At 40.9% G+C, this 21,671-nt stretch overlaps 1 protein-coding gene across 3 annotated transcripts in view; it reads right to left on the bottom strand.

The window, feature by feature from the left end:
* JAKMIP2 (janus kinase and microtubule interacting protein 2) overlaps positions 1-21,671 on the bottom strand; it is a 171,702-nt gene that overhangs the window by 70,411 nt on the left and 79,620 nt on the right. For all 3 annotated transcript variants that reach the window (XM_055330952.1, XM_055330953.1, XM_055330954.1), the window contains exon 2: positions 1,736-2,009. In XM_055330952.1, the coding sequence (XP_055186927.1) occupies positions 1,736-1,864 (129 nt within the window). In that variant the 5' untranslated portion in view covers positions 1,865-2,009. The remainder of the gene's footprint in view (positions 1-1,735; positions 2,010-21,671) is intronic.

The following is a 21,671-nucleotide window of genomic DNA, read 5'->3' as shown; positions in this document are numbered from 1 at the left end:
TATAGCAGAGCCAAGCTTTATTATTGTTGAAATCAGGAGAAACAGATTTTTGGGAAAATAAATGATTAAAATCTAATGGTCATGTCAAGAAAGAAGAGATAGATAAAAAAAGTAATAAGGATATTTATTGGTTTTTGATCAATAGCTTTACCAGGAACATTTATCTTTGTTAATACAGAGTTATCTAAATAGGGCAACTTTATGCTGACATGGCTGTTTCTGGTTTGGAGGCAGCAAAAATGTCTTATGTGTGTTGAGTATTTGAAAATGCTTTCAGTGAGAGATAAGTGTTAGCATATCCAACATTGAGATAAGATTCAGAGAAGTAAAGATGGATTTCTCAAGTCTAGTTAGTAACTGATTCACGTGTAGAGCATATTAGAAAGAATATTACTATGAATGACTTTTCAGTTTACTGTGTGTCAGGCATCTCTCGGAGCATTTGATATGAATTTTCTCATTTAATCATCATAACTGCTCTATATACTATGAGACAGTAACATGTTACTGATGAAGAAGAAATGAATCACCTATCATTCATTCCTCTACTCATTCAGCTAACCCATGCTAACTATGCTTTTTAGTTCTAGACATTTATATAAGCTCTAGGGATAGAGAGGTCAGGTAAGACTCTGCTTTCATGGAGATTACACTGGACAGCAGAAATAAGCACTAAACAAATAAATGAATAAATACATAAATCGCTATGAAATGAATCAAAATAATCAGACTGTGGGAGTAACTGGATAGAGCAAGTCTTGTGTCTTAGTCACTGTGGTAGGTGAAAGGTAGTGGAGCAGATGCCTGAAAAGAGGCATAGAGCTGCCTGGGAGAAGTCAGGCAAGGGCCCGAAAAGTGATCAGCGTATCTCTTGATCCAGCAAAGAGGGTGGAACAGAGTCACCCGGAGGGAGGGGGAAAACTGTGGGAGATGAGTCAAGGAGAGGTGGAAGAAACATCCTGTAGTGGTAGAGACAATCCTTTGTTTTCTTTATTTTTTATTTTTTAAGATTTTTACTTATTTATTCATGAGAGAGGGAGAGAGAGAGAGAAAGAGAGAGAGAGAGAGGAAGAAGAAGGAAGAAACATCCTGTAGTGGTAGAGACAATCCTTTGTTTTCTTTATTTTTTATTTTTTAAGATTTTTACTTATTTTTTCATGAGAGAGGGAGAGAGAGAGAGAGAGAGAGAGAGAGAGAGAGGCAGAGGGAGAAGCGGGCTCCATGCAGGGAGCCCGACGTGGGACTCAATCCTGGGACTCCAAGATCATGTCCTGGGCCGAAGGCAGACGCTAAACCGCTGAGCCACCCGGGCTGCCCAAATCCTTGGACTTTGAGAAAGGTAGAAAGCCACTGAAGGGTTTGAGCAGGGGGGTGACCTGATGTGATATACTTAAGAAAGACTGCTCTGTACCATAGTGGGGAGCTCGCACAGAGGGCAGAGTGGAACTTGCCCAGGGTCATACTGCTATGAAGCGCTGGGAGGCAGTGGGGGTGCGGGTCATCTGGGTTTCGACCTGGCTTCCTGAACCAGGCTTCCAGAGGAGGCGGGCGTGTCTCACAAGCATGTTATCCTCACCTTCTGTGATCCTGTGCCTGAGTCCCTCTGCCACACACAAGAGGATTTCCGTAAGGACAGGGGTTGTTGTTCTCCCCGGCACCTGGGGAGAGGAGCCCCTGGGTGGGCCAGCAGGCAGAGGGGGGCTGGAGCCGTTCTCAAGGATGTGGTCTCACTCACCTTGGACTTCTCTTGATGCAGCTCGATCTGGATGTCTGTGAGCTTGGTCCTGAGGTCTTCATTGGCAGCTTGAAGGGCGACGATGAGCGCTTCGGGCTTCTCGCCCTTATTTCGCCCTTTCTTGGACATTGTTCCTTTCTAAAGGGAATCTTGTGTTGTAGTGCCTTTCAAACAGGTGCTGCCATGTTACTGCTTCTTATCATGGGTGTGATGTTTCAGCGTCTACTGCGTGGTGCTCCGTGGTAAGGTGTCCTCAGCCGCTGCCCTGGAAGCCCTGGGGAGAGGCAGAGATGGCGGTTACTGCTGTGGCAGGGACCTGGGCCAAGGGCCAGGCTGTGTCCCTCAGCCCCAACTGCCTGTATGACCCTGCACCTGACGGCTCCTGGCCCCAGATCGCCCCATCCACTTGGCACGTGAATTTAGAGCCATCTTTCCGAAGATACAGTCTGGTCATGTCAATGCCCTGCTCGAAATCCTCCAAAGATCTATGAGTATTAGAATAAACTTTCACATCTCGGAGTGCTTTTTATGCCTAAACCTGCCCTAGACTTATCTCTTCCAATTCACCCAATTACTCCTCAGCCATAAGAAATCCCCTTTATGGAGTGCCTGGGTGGCTCAGTCAGTTAAGCAGCCAATTCTGGATTTCCACGCAGGTCATGATCTCAGGGTCCTGAGATTGAGCCACCCCGAACTGGACTCTGCGCTGAGCATGGAGCTTGTTTAAGATTCTATTTCTTCATCTACCTCTTCTCCTCCCCATCGACTCTCTCTCTTTAAAAAAAAAAAAAAAAAACGAAAAGAAAAAAAAAGGAATGCCTTTATTTTAAGTAGGTTCCATGCCCAATTTGGAGCCCGATGTGCGGCTTGAACTCACAACCCCGAAATGAAGACCAGAGCTGAGATCAAGAGTCAGTGACTTGGGCAACCTGGGTGGCTCAGCGGGTTTAGCACCGCCTTCGGCCCAGGTCGTGGTCCTGGAGACCCAGGATCGAGTCCTATATCAGGCGCCCTGCCCTGCATGGAGCCTGCTTCTCCCTCTGCCTGTGCCTCTACCTCTCTCTATCTGTGTCTCTCATGAATAAATAAAGGAAATTAAAAAAAAAGTCAGTAGCTTAACTGACTAAGCCACCCAGGTGTCCAAGAGATGCCCTTTAATTTTCTGATTCTTGCTCTCTTTCCATAAAGGCTTTCCCTACCCTGTTCGTTTTTCTCCATGCTTTGCCCAGCCTCCTCACAAGTCCTCCCTTAGGTCCTCATCCTCACAGCCTCACACACTTAGAGTTTAGTTTGGCTAGCTTTCATGGCTTCCTTCGAGTCTCAGCTTCCACATCAGTTCCTCCTGGAAGTACCTCTAGATTATTATATGCCCTCTTTATTTAATGGTGGTTACACCTCCATGAATCTGTAAACTTTGTGAGGGCAGGAATACATTTTCTTATTCACAACTTGCTTCTCAGAATCCATCATAAGATCCGGGATGTACCAGGTCCTTAATTGGTATCTGTGAACGGAACTCACCTATGTGATGACTTCATGTCCCATAGAGAGTTTACAGTTTAAGAAAATCCTATATACAAAGACCTCAAATCATACAAGGATAAACTGTGAGGGGTGAGGATTAATTATACTGGGTGAATTGGGCAACTCATTTATTCAGTCAATATTGTTTGCGTTCCTTCTTTATAGTGTGGTAGGTACACTACGTTGAAATTGAAAATGAGTCTCAAGACAAAAACCAAACAAAAAACCCTTTATCTCGATCTATCTTTCTTCATCATTATCATTATAATCATCATCATCATCATTATCACCTATCTGATTACTGCCTTTAAAAAATAAACACTAGTTGTTTCAGAAGTATAGACAACGACTCCTCCCAATGAGGTGAGTAAGGAGTCTTCTTGAAGAAGGCAGCATTGGTCAACAGATGTAGAAACAGTTGAGGCATCCTGGGTGAAAGAAATGGCAGGTGCTAAGATACAGGAAAGAAAAGGCATAGCAAGTATTTTGTAGGGAAAATGGGGGCCCAATCAATTAACCCACGAGTATGGTTGATGGGCACTAATGCTGGAGAGGTTGCCTCGAAATGATAGACTGCAGAGGACCAGGAATGCCAACCTTAAATTGTGTAATCTTTTTTTTTTTTTTTCCCAGTAAGCAGTGGGTACGCTGTTGAAGTTCCTGGCAGGTGGACACCTTAACAGGGAAATGCTTTGGTGTAGTTATTCTGGTGATGGAGTTGGGAGAAACTGGAGGTGGGGAGACTGCAGAGAAAGAAGGCTACTGATCAAAAAAAAAAAAAAAAAAAAAAAAAAAAAAAAAAAAGAAGGCTACTGATCTTACCAAGGTGAAAGCTGATGCAGTCCTAAACAGAACAGTAGCAAGAAAAGAGACAAAAGGAGGGATGTGTCTTGATTTACAAATTCTTTTTTTTTTTTATTTACAAATTCTTAAGTGCTTCACAGGATAAGGAGATCAGAAAAATTTGGATACTAATTGTTAGTCAATGGGAAAAACATAAACAAGATACCAGAGGAAGTTTCTCACACAATCTTTCAGAAAATGGAGTATTGTGTACATGGAGGTACTTCAGTCCAAAACTAAAGGGAATTCCTACTGGTCACCCATATGTTTCAGCAGCTGCTGTTCTCTCAAGCCCCCTGGAATTTAGCCTGCAGGACCATGCTGAGATCCTGGGCTTTCTGCCATCACCACATGAGCAGGGCCATGCCCTCTGGAGTGTGACCCTAAGGAAAGGGATAGGAAGACATTAGGAGGTAGGGAGGACCATTCTCTCTCCAAAAGTAATGGAAATGCCCACCACACTCTTCCCTAAGCTGGATTCTAGAGTAATTCTTCATGGTTATTTTGCAAATGTTGTCAGACCATTGAAGTGTATAGCTGGGAGATGAAGGGACTACCATTCTTTGCCTTTAAAACTGAAATGAGGGATCCCTGGGTGGCTCAGCGGTTTAGCACCTGCCTTCGGCCCAGGGCGCGATCCTGGAGTCCTGGGATCGAGTCCCATGTTGCGCTCCTGAACATGGAGTCTGCTTCTTCCTCTGCTTGTCTCTCTCTCTCTCTCTCTCTCTCTCTCTCTCTCTGTCTCTCATGAATAAATAAGTAAAATCTTAAAAAAAATAAAACTGAAATGAATTAACAAGAGTTTATTGGATTTTTATGATGAAAACTATTAGGCACAAGGATAAATGAGACAGTGTTTAATTTAAAGCAAGTGCTAGGGGAGTGAAATCACCTGTTTTTGTTTAGCAGGTTTCTCTTCCTCTAGCTGATCTTTAGATATTGCCGGTCCTCTGGGTTCCCCAAAGTTATCTCCACTGGCCCCACTTATAGGGTTATGACTGACTCCCCATAACCCTAACCACTCCCCAAACCCCGAGTCACATATTCAAAATCTTACTTACCAAATCCACTGGTGTATCAAACCTAACCTAACTAACATGGATATCTTTACTACTAGTCCCTCACAGTCTCATTCTCTCCAGGCTTTCCCATATTAATAAATGCACCACCATGGCTCCAGTCATTCCAGATCTAAGCTCAGAAGCCATCCTTTCTTCTGGTATCCATCATTCCTTTCCTGTAGTCCATTGGGGGTCCTGTTTGTTTTTCCTATAAAATATAACTCCCAACTCTCTCTCAAACCCCTATAGTGCTCTCAGAACAGAGAAAGAAGGAATTTGAGAAAAACTTCACAGTCGGGACGCCTGGGTGGCTCAGTGGTTGAGCATCTGCCTTTGGTTCAGGGCGTGATCGAGTCCCACATCGGGCTCCCTGCATGGAGCCTGCTTCTCCCTCTGCCTATGTCTCTGCCTCTCTCTGTATGTCTCTCATGAATAAATAAATAAAATCTTAAAAAAAAAAGCTTCACAGTCACTTCATAGCCTTACAGTCTTCCTGGATGAAGAAAGGGCTTTTCGGATTAGAGATACAGAAATGGCAGAGAAACTGCTTGAGAAGTACTGGGAGTCACAAATATGCCGGATGCATTTAGAGAAGGTTGTGAACAGGGAGCAGATAATCTGGGTTAGACTGCACAGGTTCCCGCATGACCGATGGTTAGATTTCATTGATAATGGTTAGATTTCTTGAGGTAGAAATGAAGCATTTGAATATAAGTGTAATCATAAAAACTCATAGTGACTGGCTGGCTGCTATGAGCTCGACATTGGACCAAGCACTTAACATACTGCTCTCATTTCATCCTCCCTAAATACAGGGAAAAATGATTCACAGAGAGATGAAGTAACTTGCTTAAAATGACTGAGTTCATAGGCGGTGAAGCCTTCATGCAAGACTGGGATCTAGACTGTAATGCCCTGGGTTACACATTGCCCCATGTTTGCATTTTAGACAGGTAGCTCAGGCAGTGTGATGGACGGTGAATTCCCAGGGAGGTTTAGACCGGAGGTAGGAAATCAGGATGCTTCACTGGTTGGGGCAAGACAGAATGCAGCCCTGAACCTACCATGGCCATGAGAATGAAAAAGGATGTGGCAACTCTGACACATGGAGACTTTGATGGAATCGTGTCTTCCTTTTAAACATTATTACTGGTTTGAACATTCTTCTCTGCCATGGTAAATAATGAATACCAGCTTTCTTGTACTGCTTGCAGCAAAAATGTGCAATGCCATAGTCATATTTTATATTTTAATTCACAATCCTTTCCCAAAAATTATTAATACTATGTACCTGACTTCTTCTTTTTTTTTGGTCTGGGAATTATTTTGAGCTTAGTCCCATAAAGGCTAGGGAAAAGAAGAGGGTTAAAAAGCTAGAGACATGTTCAAGACAAAGAAAGCATCACAGAAAGTTACTGTTATGGATACCATAAACAAGCATCCTTTCACAAGGATGATTCCATACATCCTCCTGTTGAAGGGAAACTTTGTGAAGTCTTTTCCAGTTGTGATGGGTGTCTGGCAATCTCATGATTGTCTGTCATGCTGTGCTACCTTCCCCTCCATCCCTCTTTGAACAGCATTACTGATATAATTCACATATAAAATTTACACTTTGAAAGTGTATTAATTCAGTGGTTTTAGCATATTCACAATATTGTATAATCATCACCACAATGAATTTCAGAACTTTTTATCACTCTAAAAAAGAAACCCTATACCTGTTAGCAGTTGTTTCTTATCCCTCACCAAACTCTCCAGCCCTAGGCAATCACTAATCTATTTTTTGTCTCTATAGATTTTCCTATTCTGAACATTTTGTATCAAATGGAATCATACAATATGTGACTGGCCTCTTCCACTGTAGCATATTCTCAAGGTTCATTCATATTATAATGTACAGACATTTCATATCTTTTCGTGGCTGAATAATATTCCATTGTATGGTTAAAACTGCATTTTTAAAAAAGATTTTTATTTATTTATTCATGAGAGACACAGAGAGAGAGAGAGAGAGAGAGAGGCAGAGACACAAGCAGACGGAGAAGCAGGCTCCATGCAGGGAGCCCAATGCGGGTCTCCAGGATCAGGCCCTGGGCCGAAGGCGGCGCTAAACCTCTGAGCTGCCCGGGCTGCCCTAAAACTGCATCTCATTTATCCAGCTGACAGACACTTATGCTACCTTTGCTTAAATGGCCTGAGGTCAGCCTTCCAGAGAAGAGGTTGCCAGCCATGAAGAGGGACACCACCCCTGAAGTATGCTGGAGAGTATAAAGGAAGGCATGAAGTTATCACTGCAAGCAGGTGGAATGTCTGGACCACCCTAGGAGCCTGTGTCAATGACAATGTCTGACACAGCAGATGATTTGGAGGAGGAACAGAAGCATTGTTCAACTAAGGGTCAATCCCCTTAAAGATATCAGCCTGAGTGGCTCAGTCACTTAAGCGTCTGCCTTTGGCTCAGTTCATGATCCCAGGGTCCTGGGATCCAGCCTATAAGCACTGTCCCTAAGATGTTTAAATTGAATAAGAAAGGGCAACTGGGTGGCTCAGCGGTTTAGCGCCGCCTTTAGCCCAGAGCGTGATCCTGGAGACCCGGGATGGAGTCCCACGACAGGCTCCCTGCTTGGAGCCTGCTTCTCCCTCCACCTCTGTCTCGGTCTCTCTCTCTCTCTCTGTCTCTCATGAATAAAAAAATAGAATCTTAAAAAAAATGAATAAGAATGATAGAAGATATGCAAAAAATAATAATTCAAGTGCCACAGTTATGGAAGGCCTCAAATAAGAACAAAGCTATTCTTATTTGTGGTTCTCTATAGACTCATTTAAACACACAAAATTGAGACAGGGAAACCAAAGAGAGAGGTGGGTGACATTAACAGGAGCAGATGAGGCCTCTTTGCTTCTTCCCCATGGTTTCTCCTTGCATATCCACTTCTGGAGACTGTAAGTAAAATGCTGACTTCGGAATAATCTTGAGATCATCTACTCTCAGCTTTAGCCCTTTTATGTGTTTTAGTGTTTAGGAACATCAAGCAGCTATTTTTTATAACAAAATTTCCAGGTTTTAAAATTCCCATTCAGCATTATTCTCTATTTAAGACATACACACTTCAAGATTAAAAAGTCAAGAAATTAAAAAAGGAACACTTGTGCACAATTGGTGGGAATGCAAACTGGGTACAGCTACTGTGGAAAATATTATGGAATTTCCTCAAAAAATTAAAAATAGAATTACCATATGATCCAGTAATTCCATTGGATATTTACCTGAAGAATTTGAAAACACTAATTTGAAAAGATATATGCACCCTTATGTTTATTGCAGCATTATTTATGATAGCCAAATTATGGAAGCTGCCCAAATGCCCAATGATAGATGCAGGGAAATGCAGGGATACAAGAATATGTAGGGGGTGCCTGTGTAGCTTCAGTTGTTTAAGCATCCAACTCTTGGTTTTGGCTCAGGTTGTGATCACAGGGTCCTAGGATGGAGCCCTGAGTCAGGATCCCATGCTTAGCAGGGAGCCTGCTTCCCCTCTCTCTTTCCCTCTGCCCCCCCCCTGCTTGTGCACTCTCTCAAATAAATGAATAAATCTTATAAAAAGATTGACGCGTGTGTATATATATGTGTGTGTGTGTATATATGTATATATATATATATACATATACATATATACACACATATATATGCAATAGAATATTACTTGGCCTTAAAACAGACTAAAATCTTGTCATTTGCAACGTGGATGGATGTAGAGGGTATAATGGCAAATGAAGTTAGAGAAAAACAAATACTATATGATTTCACTCATATGTAGAATTTAAGAAACAAAACAAACAAGGAATAAAAGAGACTAACGAAAAAAACAACTCTTAACTATAGAGAACAAACTGATGGTTGCCAGAAGGGAGATGGGTGAGGGCATGAGTGAAATAGGTGAAGAAGATTAAGGGTGCACTTATCATGAGGACCACTAAGTAATATATAGGATTGTTGAATCACTATATTGTATACCTGAAACTAATATAACACTGTATATTGACTATACCGGAATTTTTTTAAATCAAGAAATTGGAAACATAAAAAAAAAGAAATTGGAAACATTAAATTAATTTATAAATATTTAAATATGATGAATATGCTATTGATCATAGGATATAATCCTGGTTGCATAGTCTGTCCAAGAAAGTAAAAACATCCTAGATATTCTAATATACTGATGTCCAAATACATGGACTACTGGCTCTCACATCTTAGAATACCACACAATTCTTTGTCAGAAGTATGGTCACATATTTGGTCAAGAATGTGGTCACTTTATTGAGCACTGTTCTTACCTTTTCATAGATGTTAAAAAAAACCTAAGCATCATTCCTACCCTTTATTGGCTAAAAAAAGCCTATACAATAAGAGAGATGTGTGTAAAGAGAAAACGAATTCTAGAAAGCAATAAATGATAGAGTTGGTAAATGCTGGAGCAGTGGCTTAGTTTGAACTGAGGAAGATGAAGGCTTGTTAGAGAAGGTGTCATGTGAGCTGAGCCTGAATGAGGCTGTGTACCTTACTGGGCTCTTACTCTGTGCCAGGCATGATGCTAAGGTACACTAATGTTAGGTACATTAACTCACTGAACTGTTCCAATTCACCCTTTCAGATATTGACTCCTACAATTTCTTAGGGAATTGAGGATCAGAGATTGAAAAAATTACACAGCTAAGAAATGGCAGAGCTGCAATTCAAATACACATCTGTCAGTCTTCAGAGCTGCTGCTTCTTTTTTTTAAAAAGACAGAAAGAGAGAGAGAGAGAGAGAGAGAGAGAGCTAGCATGGCATGGCGTGGTGAAGGGGGAGAGATAGAGAGAAAAAGAAAGAGAATCCCAGGCGGTCTCCAAACCCAACATGAGTCCAATGGTGGGCTCGATCTCACCACTTGAGATTATGACCCAAGCCAAGGTCAAGTAGGATGCCGCTTTCTAAAGCTTAACACTTATATTAACAATTTCTTACAAGATGGACAGGCCAGCTCTAGGTGTAAGTAAGCTAAAGAGATGGCAAAGGTGTGCAAATGCCAGCTGGAGGCTTAGAAGATAGAATGGTAGAATGTAGTGGTTAAGAGACTGGACTCTGAAATCAGAAGAACTGGCTTTTTAAAAACAGATTTTATTTATTTATTTGACAGAGTACTCACACAAGAAGGGGGAAAGGCAGGCAGAAAGAGATATATTTACTGCAGTGAGCTTTTATAAGGAATAAATGAGCTAAAGTGTGTTAAATGATTAGTAAGTTATCATCATCATTACCATGGTTATTATTTTTCTATTATTTTTCTAATTACTAAAAGCTAGGTTAGATTTTAAGAGAAGAAGAAAGACATTTATCACCTGTTCATGTTTAAAAAAAAAAAAAGAGGCTAAGAAAAGCATAGAGATCCCTGGAAAGACTAATGGAATTCATATTTATGCTTTTGGGGAAATGGGACCTGCATTGACAGGATCAGAATGCCCAGGAGTCTTGGCTTTGCAGCTGGTTCTGCCCTAAGCTATAAGCTGAATAAAGTCATTATTAATCTTGGAGGTTCCAATAAGGCTGTTGCCTCTGAGTCATGATTTGCAAGGCAACTATGATACCAAAGGGCTAAAGTTCATATGCGTGAAGCTAAACGCTTCACCACTTCTCTGTGATTAATATTTGGGTGTTCTACTCTACCGAAGCCCTGGAAGTTTGTTTCAGCCATCTCCCCTGCTTTTTTTTTTTTTTTAAAGATGATGCTTTAAGTTAAATGTTGTTAGTGTTTAAAATGAATGAATTGAACTGCTTACCTGATTCCTGGTGATCTGGCAAAGACATATTATCACTTCTTAAACCTTTCTCTGTATATGAAAACAGTCTCACTGTGCATTCATGAATCTGACACAGCAATTTGATATAAAGGACAGGGGGCTGCTGTTTAAGCCAGTGCAGTACTAGAGTCCTAGTTTCCCTATGTAAAGGGAATGTGGTGGTGTGGCTATGGGGTCAAAAGACTTTTTACCCATTACACATCTGTTAGAAGAAAACGAATCTGAAAGGCTGACATTCATTATGGTAGAGATTATGCATCTTCAAGATTGTAGGGTGCCAGGCGTGTATGTCTTTTTATGTTTGTTTTTCTTTCCTCATCTTCCACTGTAATGCCTTCTTTATCACCTGATTATAATAGCAATTATTATTTTTATTTTTATTATTAATTATTTAAAGTTAACATGTTAAGTTTTTTCATATGAAAGAATGCTAAATAAAACTCCAAACCTGGGCCACCTTGGTGGCTTAGTTGGTTAAGTGTCTGCCTTTGGCTTAGGTAGGATCCCAGAGTCCTGGGATCGAGCCCCGAACTGGGCTCCCTGTTCAGTGGAGAATCCGCTTCTCCCTCTCCCTCTGCTTCTCTCTCCCCTCTCCCCCACCTCCACCCTCGCTCATGCTCTCTCTCTGGAAAAAAAAAATCCAAAACTTATGATTCCTAATAGATATGTTTTTTTTGACCTCAGATTTAAGACTACATCAGAAATATACTTCATTAAAAAAAAAGAAATATACTTCATAAAGTGTAAAATAAGAGAGAGCTCTCTTAGCACACATACCAGAGACATCTAACCTCTTTAGGGAGGCTTCTTAGGAAGGGTTGGTAGAAGTGATGTCGAATTTGGGATCCGAAGCAGGTAGGATTCATCCTGTACTGCTCTATTCTGCAAACCCTTGGCTTTGCTCATGTATGCCTTTTCCTTTCTTAATATCCTGTTGAACTCCTTCCCATGCATCCTTTTTTAAAAAAGATTTATTGGGGGGGGGCAGAGAGAGAGGGAAGGAGTCTCAAGCAGACTGCACTGAGCACAGAGCCTAACACAGGGCTCGATCTCATGACCCAAAGATCACAACCCAAGTGGAAACCAAGAGTCGGTCACTTAACTGCGCCACCCAGATGCCCCCTTCCCACACATCCTTTAGGGCCTAGGTCCGATGGAATAACTTTTTCCCCTCATCTGGATTTCATTTTCACTTTGAAGATATTTCTTATAGTATTTGTCATTCATTCCTTAACTTATTTATTCATCAATTCACATAAATTGATGAAGCATCATGAGCGGGGGATGTCTGTGCTAAACAGGAGACACAGGGTCCTTGACCTTTGCAGAGGAGGAATCAACAGTTTTATACAGTGTAGTAGTTGCATACATGATAGGAGATAGGAATCATAAGAGTCTTGGTGGGCCAGAAAGGACTGTTTAGGGAAAGTGCTACCAAAAAAAAAAAAAAAAAAAAAGACGTGTAACAGGAGAAGGAATCAGCCAGCAAAGGTTGGAGGGGGAAAGAAGAATGTTCAGGGTGGACAGAGCACTGAGTATGAAGGTCTACAGGTAAAAGAGGATATGAATGATGCTATGGAGAAACATACAGGCAAGAGCTCAGAGATGAGCTCAGAGAGGCAGGCAGAGAGTGGCTGATGGAGAACGGTTTCGGACTTCACGCCCAGAGCAATGGGTAGTCACCAAACGTTCATACAGGGGAGTGACTTGATCACATTTTGAATTTAGCAACAATCCTCTGGCAACTGAAGATGGAACAGACTAAATGTGTAAACAGAAATGCAGAAAGAAACGTTTGGAAGCTGTGACCATAATTCATTTACACTGTAGGTATTTTTTAGATGACTGAGTTTCACTTAAGGGTAAAACTGTATTTTCTAATTCATCTTTGTACTCATAGTACCTGTCACAGTGACCACCACGAAGTTCAATTGAATTAATATTGATTGGAATTCACGGAAAATACTGAGATTGAGGATCTTTCACAATTTCTACAAAGATCATTAAAAAAATATTCTATTTATCTATTCATGAAAGACACAGAGAGAGAAAGAGAGAGAGGCAGAGACACAGGCAGAGGGAGAAGCAGGCTCCATGCACAGAGCCCGACATGGGACTCGATCCCGGGTCTCCAGGATCAGGCCCTGGGCTGAAGGCAGTGCTAAACCTCTGAGCCACCTGGGCTGCCCAAAGATCATTTATAACAAGATTTATTATGGGAAATTTCTTTTACTTTGCAAGGGCCCTTGAATGACTGTTTTTTTTTTTTTTTTGACTGTTTTGATTTCAGGCAAAAGTTAAAGCTGGCATAACAGTTAAATAAACAATAAAAATTAAATGAATTTTTATTTAAGTCATATGTTGAGATTTCATAATCCTTGCTGCCATCTACCATACTCCCAAGCTCAATTTCACTCAACAATAAGTCATCTTGCACTGCACTCTTTTGTCTGGGTTTAGAAGGCTTTCATAAGGACTAGTCTAGCAAAGTAACTCTCTCAGTGTATGTTGTCTTATTTGTATTGTCCTTTTGTCCTGGATTCAAAGTATTCCACAGCTGTTAGAATGAGAAGTACCAACTTCCCTGGACATGGGGGAGAAATCTAAAACACAGTAGGAAATTACTATGTATTCAAGGTCAGACAGAAAGAAAAATGCCTCAGAGCCCCTACCCAAGGCAGGCATTCGCTCTGTATGTACACTCTTATTAAAAACAAAGTGATACATTAAATTAAAGAAAAATACCCAAATCATTGAAGGAAGTGGTCTTCAGATAATTATATTTATAAGTGACAGCAAGTTTTCCTATTTTAGGTATAAGTGAAACATGCGTAACCTATTCTGTTGTTACCTTGTTTTCAAAGATTTTGAATTAAAAAAAAACTATCATTAAGGCACTTTTGCAAAATGTCACACATAAGGAGAAATTTCTATATATAGGAGGAGAATAAGGTGTACCCGCTATTAAAAAAGAAAAAAAAGGCAGGGCAGTATCTGTATTAAGATTCACACTGGGGCCACCTAGGTGGCTCAGTTAGTTAAGTGTCTGCCTTTGACTCAGGTCATGATCCCAGGGTCCTGCGATTGAGCCCTGCCTTGGCCTCCTTGCTCAGCAGGGGGTCTGCTGAGCAGACACGCCCCCCCAACCCCACCCCTGCTGTGCTCTCTCACTCTCTCTTTCAAATAAATAACGTATTTTTAAAAAACTTACACTGATTAGTATGACTTAGGAGGACACCAAGTTTGAATAAAATAACTTCCACATATGCTGTATGGTTTGATTAGAATTTATTTAATTTTCTACATTCTAATGACGAGACTCTGGCTATCACTATTTCCCCTACGTTATAATACGGTATGAGGTAGTATATTACAGAGCAATATAAATAATTCCTTTTTTGACATTTAGGATTCCGTTTTGAGTTTTATCCCAGAGGCCAATGTATAACTACATTTTTTTTTCGTTTGATGGGATCTTGAAAGCAAGACCATAAGGAGGACTAGTGGAAAGTAGTCAACCTAACCTTAACGTACGTTATATTCTGTAGGAAAATAATTTAAAAAACAGATCAACAACTCTGTCTTGAACCACAGTTACAATGTTAGAATTGAAGATGATGCACTATGTATGTACCAAACAAAGCTGCATATACTATATGCCAAAGGAGTGGGGAAAACACACACGCACAAACAAGGGGAAGTGCAGCAGGAAGGCAAGAAACAGCTCTGTCTGACTCCTTGCTGAATTTCAGTGCCTAGCACAGTGCCAGGCCCAAAGTTGATTCTGAATAAAAATTTCTGAATAATTAAATGACTTCACCAAAAGGGAGGTCCCTCATGGTTAAGGCTGGGACATGAAGGACAAACAGGAAGAAGCAAAAAAAGACTGGAAGCTAGGACAAGTATAAGATAAGTGTGAGAGGGATCCCTGGGTGGCGCAGTGGTTTGGCGCCTGCCTTTGGCCCAGGGCGCGATCCTGGAGACCCGGGATCGAATCCCACGTCAGGCCCCCGGTGCATGGAGCCTGCTTCTCCCTCTGCCTGTGTCTCTGCCTCTCTCTCTCTCTCTCTCTCTGTGACTATCATAAATAAATAAAAATTAAAAAAATTAAAAAAAAGATAAGTGTGAGAAATAAATTATAAATCACAGTGTCTGGTGCACAAAGTTCATTGTGGGGAACCAATGGGGATGGACAACTGGAAAAAAAAGAGAGTAAATTTTGTGTGTGTTCACTGCCTAGATGCTGAATTTATGTCTTGTTTAAGAATTACTAAGAATCTGATAACCATTTTTAAGAGGAGAGGAACGATCCAATTTTTTAAGGGAAGATTAATCTTGAAATTGTGTGCAGGACAGAATGGAACAGAAAAGAACTAGAGGTTAGAGGTCCAGATAGGAATCCACTGCCAGTGTTCAGACAGAAAGAGAGGTCATTTGGATTAGGATGGAGGGTAGAAGGACTTTTTCTTCTCTAAGCTAAAAGAACTCTTATTCCACTTACCACCATCATTTTCTTCATCATCACTCAACACGTCTTCTCTTTACTGAGCACTTTGTATGTGCTGAGCACTGCACAATGCAGCACTTATGCACATCTACAAATTTGCAAAGATGAAAGGAGTCACCTATGTGCTTAGAAATAACAAGACCTAATATTTTCAGGGTGCTTAATATAGCCAGGCAGTATACTACATACTATATATTCATTTTCTCATTTAATCCATAACATTATAAATATTATGAATGAGAGGGTAAAAGCCCCAAAAAGAAATATAGATTGTGCAAAAGCATGTTGGTGGTAAATATCAAAGTCAAGACATAACATGGACGGTCTCACTTCAGAGCCTGTTTGCCCAATGACTATGCTATACCAGAAACACTCCAGTTTGTTCATAGAGAAATCACGTTTCAGGGTGCACAGTAGCATCTTTTAATTATTTACCCACTTAAAATTTTTTTCTCCATATCTCATTTTTTTTTTTAATTCATGAGAGACACACAGAGAGAGGCAGAGACACAGGCAGAGAAAGAGAGCAGGCTCCATGCAGGGAGCCCAATGTGGGAGTCAATCCCGGGACTCCAGGACATCCTGGACCAAAGGCAAAAACACTCAACCCCTGAGCCACCCAGGCATCCCACTCTCCATATCTATTCAAAAACAATTTCCAGGGCCTCAATCAAATTAATGCACTTCAACATATTAAGATTTAAGACACTTAGCATGAAGTAGGCAGTAATGTGTACACACACATATAAAGATAGGTGTTTAAATCACAATAGTTTTGAGTAGTAAATGACAGGACATCTTAATTTAAACGTCTTAAGGCTTTTCTTCTCCCCCTCCTCCAAGACTTCTATAATAATTGTTATATAACTTCTACAATCGGAATGAAATAATTTTTCTAGGGGGAAAATGAAGAAGCATTCTGTGAGGAAAGAGGACAAAAAGTGAGACTAGATAACTAGCTAAAGCCAGGAGTAAGGCTTTTAAAAAAGATTGTATTTATTTATTCATGAAAGACACACAGAGAGAGGCAGAGACACACAGGCAGTGAGAGAAGCTCCATGCAGGGAGCCTGATGTGGGACTCGATCCCGGGACTCTGGGATCACGCCCTGAGCCAAAGGCAGAAGCTCAACTGCTGAGCCACCCAGGCGCCCCTAGAAATTCATTCCTAAATCTGAAATGCTTTGGACTCTAAAATGCCCTTCTCTCTGCTGAAGAGGGAACCAGCCATTAGTCACAGCACAGTGTTCACACCATAAGATGGACGGCTGAAATCAACAAAATCAGAATAAACTCCTTCTAAATGGATGCTGGGCCCCTTCTCAGGAAAGGACTATACAGTCAATTAGATTGGACCTTGAATAAATCAATTTTTGGAAATCACTGGGAACACAGTTTTTTGTTTTTGTTTTTTTTTTTTTTAATCAAACCTACTCTTCTCTTTATTCACTGCCTGCCAGGCTCTCCTGTGTATATCTCACGGACTCGAGAGTACAAATCACTCAGGGAAATAAACTATATGACCTAATTTCATAAACCTATGAAATTAACTTTTCTTCCTTCAATATCTCTATCCTCTTTTGTTTCACAGAGGCAGAGATTTTCCTGGGTCTGTTTACCACTTTTAACCTCACTGCTTAGCACAGAACCCAGCAGTACGTACTCAGATATAAAAATGTTTATTGAGTTAAATAAATTAGGCCAAAACAGAATTTTCAATGGCAGAAGTGAAGAACTCCTTCAACCCACAAAATATTAATGCTGTTCTCCTGAATAAGGACGATTATAGAGGGAAGTGTAATTCACAATTGACTTAATCATAGTGTTATTTTATCCCATTAAATTCTGGAGTATAATAATAGTATCTAATTATTCAGAAATTTAAGCAATATACTTTCAAATGTAAGCAACTTACATCTGAGAAACACATTTTCCCCCCAGTACTTTCCTTGGCTTATTACTTCCTGAATAAAAAGTAGGAATTACAGTTTCTCATTTAAGGTTTGAAACTATTTCTAAAGACAGTCTTATTAGGAAAAGCAGTCTCAAAGGCTCAAAATTTTTTCCCCACATGGACCCTTACAGGAAGATTCTGAGAGCCAAATTTCCTCTTTGTACAGTAAGTATTCTTTGATATTTCCAAAACTCTGGGGCCCTGGCCTATGACATTCTAGATCATAATAGCATTTGTATAGACAATTATTAAACTTCATCTGCTTACTCACCTCATACTGTGACAGATGAATGCTACTGCTACTGCTAATCATCATCATCATTATTATTATTGGCTATTTACTAAAGCTGGCCGCTGTGCTAAGCTATTTAAAAGCATTATCTTTTCAGTGCTCTGAGGTGGGTGTTAAAAGTCATCTAGTCCAACCCTGAATGTATGATTTATGAATCCTCTCTACAACTCCCCACTGGGAGACATCCGACACTCAAATAATGAACTGCAGGCCTGAAGATGTGATGAGTGTTGGAACAGAGAAGCAAAGCAGACACTACTAGAGCACAGAGGAGATCCAATTCCCTGGGGAGGACTCAGGCTGCTTCTAACAGAAGGCATGGTTGAGCTGAGTCTTGAAAGATGAGAGAGTACTTGTCATATGGTTGAAGGAATAAGGAAGAATTGAATAAATATAAGATTTGGTAAGAACCACAGATGTACCAAGACTATTGATTAACCAGAGTTGTGAGGATGGGGGGAGGAGGAGGAATGTGGAAAAAAGCCCATTTTTGCATCTGATACTAAGCTCATCTGAATTCTTACTCTTTAGGTAAAAGTTTCAATTTGAGGTGAAGGGTTCCACATTCTGAACTGGAGAGTGAAAAATAGTTTAATAATAACTATTAAAATCTGGCTGTATGTCCAGCACAGTACTTACCATTGCATACATATTATTTCACAAAATCAAATTCATGAGATAGATATCATTTTCCCATTATACAAGAGAAAAAATGAAAATTTAAGATTTGCCCAAATTACACATCCCATATGTCTTATGAGCCACTCATTCGTTCAATTGTTCCTTGAGAGCCTCTGATGTGTCTGTCAAAATTTAAGTCAGTCAGCCTGACTCAAAAATGCTTGTTTTAACCACTACATACCACCAGTCCCTCATTTAGTATCAGAAAGAGAATCTATATATTTTTTTCTTTTTCACATTATTTTTTAAAAGATTAAAAAAAATTATTTGAAAGGGAGAGACAGAGCGTGAGCAGGAGGAGGGGCAGAGGGAGAGGGAGAAGCAGGCTCCCCACTGAGCAGGGAGCCAACGTGGGGCTGGATCACAGAACAGTGAGATCATGACCTGAGCCCAACGCAGACTCTAAACTGGCTAAGCCACCCAGGTCCCCCTCACATTTATTATTATCTTTAAAACTCTCAGATGACTAAAAAACAAGTCATATTCAATAGAAGTCAAAGTGTGAGGCTACTAAACACATTTTTTGTCCAGAGCATGACACAGAGATTTAACACAAAGTTGTGTATCATTACTTTACCGATGCTCTGAGTGCCGACTAAGTTCATCACTTAGGCTGTTTCACTGATACATCCCATTTTTCAGGGCACTTATAATCTAGCAGCTAACATTTTCCTGTGTGAAACAGGGTAAGACAAGGGAGTACTTTACTCTGGCAAAATAATATACACAAAATAGCTATTAAGTCTTAAATGATCACATGAGAGAAATAATTAGATAAGATGAGATTTGAAGCCTAAGTCTAGGGCTGTGGTGGAAAATCTAGGGCTTCATACAGAGACTGATAAAATACAACCGAAAGTGGTAAATGGGAATCATTAATATTTCCCTTGTATTCATTCAGATGGGGTAACGGAGACTTAGTGAAGACACATGATTGGCTTGCGGCCCAGAGCTGGTAAGCAATGGGGTGAGGTTGTCATCCAAGCTGTTTGACCGGAGAGCCTCTTGTCTTCGCTCTATCACTATAGTACCTCCTTCATAGGGAGCTGGAGAAAATTACATGGAATAATGCAGGTAAAGGGTTTAGCAGAGTAGGTGTCAAATAAGCACTCTCTTTAACATCAGTTTGACAAATACATGTGAAAACTTAATCGCTATTAATCACTGTTTCTTGGCCATGAATAAATAAAATAAAATATAGAACATACACTTCTGGCTCATGGAGCTAATATGTTAAATGGGAAAGGCACACAATAAGCATGACAAATAAATAAGTACTATGCTAGATTATGATAAAGTGCTCTGGGAAACAAAATAACAAAGCACAGAAGTGATAGGAAGTGTCCAGATGGGATTGTAATTTTAGATAAGGAAAAGTCTAACCAAATAGGTGCTATTTGGATAAAGGCTGGAAGGGAATGAGCCACGCAGATGCCTGGGTGGCGGAGGGTGGGGTGGGGTGGGGTGGGGGTAGTTTTCCAGGTGGAATGCAGGACAAGCACAAGAGCTCCACAGTTGGTACGGACATCCAAGTTCCAGGAACTGCAGGCAGCCAGGGAGGCTGGAGGGAATGAGCAAGCTAGGACAGCAGCCAAGTTGAGGGCACACATTAATGGAAGGGCAGTGTGTGCAGACCATGCTGTGCTTTTTAGGCTACTTTATATCAGCTTGGGTTTTTACTCGAAGTGATGGCCCACAGGAGGGTCTGACAGGAGGATGCCCTGATGTGACTTATTAGGCTTTAGCATTTCAGTGACTGCCAACATAAAATTAAGAGTAGAAGAATTTGCATGAGAGAGAGTTCTGGAGGCTGTTGCAAAAATCTAGCTTAGAGATGGTGGTGGCTGAGGCAGGCAGCTATGGAGGCAGTTAAGAAGGATCAGATATAAGCTGCTGTTAATCCTTCTTATATTGGCACCTGGCCAAAACTATGACCAGTCAATTGTTGAGCTGAGATGCAAAGCCACATAGGCCTGACTGAGGTTTTATACAATGTGCTACACTCTTTGTCTCTGAAATGTATTAAGCTCCCAGTCTAAGAAAGGCATCATGCCAAGCACTGCAGATGCAAGAGATGAGGGTGACTGTCCCTGTCCCTTTAAAAACTTAACTCTATTAAGAGGACAGCCCACCTTAACTATAAGCAGAGCATTTTGTGGCCATATGCATTCCTCCAATAGATATGTTGGGTACAATTTGAGGTGTTGGAGATAGATGGACAGATGGATGGTCCTTGCTCTCATGGGGTTTATATTCTAGTGGAGTGAGACAAAAAAAATTAGCAAGAAATAGAAATTACATAGCATATTAAAAGGGAGTAATGAGGGACTTCAAAAAGCTCCAACCCATACCTGTGCAACACTCTTAATGCTGAAAAATGATCAACGATGTAATGTCCATGTAAAAGTAACTGGCTTAATAAGGTGATATGTCCAGTCTACAAATCAGTATGCAGCAGTTTACAAATACGTAAGTAAATCTAATGGATCGATGAGACTCACCTTACTTCCAGACAGACAACAAAAAGCAAGATAACGAGTGAAGGAAAAGGCCTGATGTTATACACACACACCTCTACGTGCACGTATATGTATGGAATGCCACCATATACTCTGGAACGACAGATGACAGGGTGAATTTCATGTAGGGATCAAAAAGGTTTCCTAGATGCTTCACCTCATGAGCTTCCAACCCTATGGGGAACGTAGCTGCAACCCTTCCCTTCTCAGCTGTGGGCCAGTCCACAGGCAATCCTCCACAGCTGTCTGGCTTTGTGGCCCTGCACAATACACTGGGTAGTCCTCTGCCCCACCTTGATGACAGCTCTGACAATTAGGTACTTTGATTTACTCTGAAAAAGCTGAGACCCTTAAAGAGGGCAGAGTTGGTCCCGGGTGAGAACAGGATTTCTTCAGTTTTCCTCCTGTCCCCCAAGGCCTTCTCTGGGACTCGGGAGGTGACAAGGGCCCCTCCTGGCCTCCTTTCTCCTCCTCTGCCATTGTCTCCTTGAGCAGTGCCTCAATTCATCCCAGATCACTCCAACCTGGATCACTAAGTGTGACAAACCACTCCCGCCAATGTGCTAACAGGTAAGGTTTGTGTTCACAAACTCTCCCATCCCCCCATACATGAGTTTTATTTTAAAAAGGGATTTAGGAGGCACAAGAATTGCATGAGATTGTGTATGAGGAAACTAGCTGTTACCCATAAACCACTGTACTTAAATTGAG

This window comes from Nyctereutes procyonoides, unplaced genomic scaffold (genome assembly GCF_905146905.1).
Source record: "Nyctereutes procyonoides isolate TBG_1078 unplaced genomic scaffold, NYPRO_anot_genome, whole genome shotgun sequence".
Classification (NCBI taxonomy): domain Eukaryota; kingdom Metazoa; phylum Chordata; class Mammalia; order Carnivora; family Canidae; genus Nyctereutes; species Nyctereutes procyonoides.
Note: the sequence above shows the minus strand (reverse complement) of the source record. Positions and strands in the feature narration are given on the sequence as shown.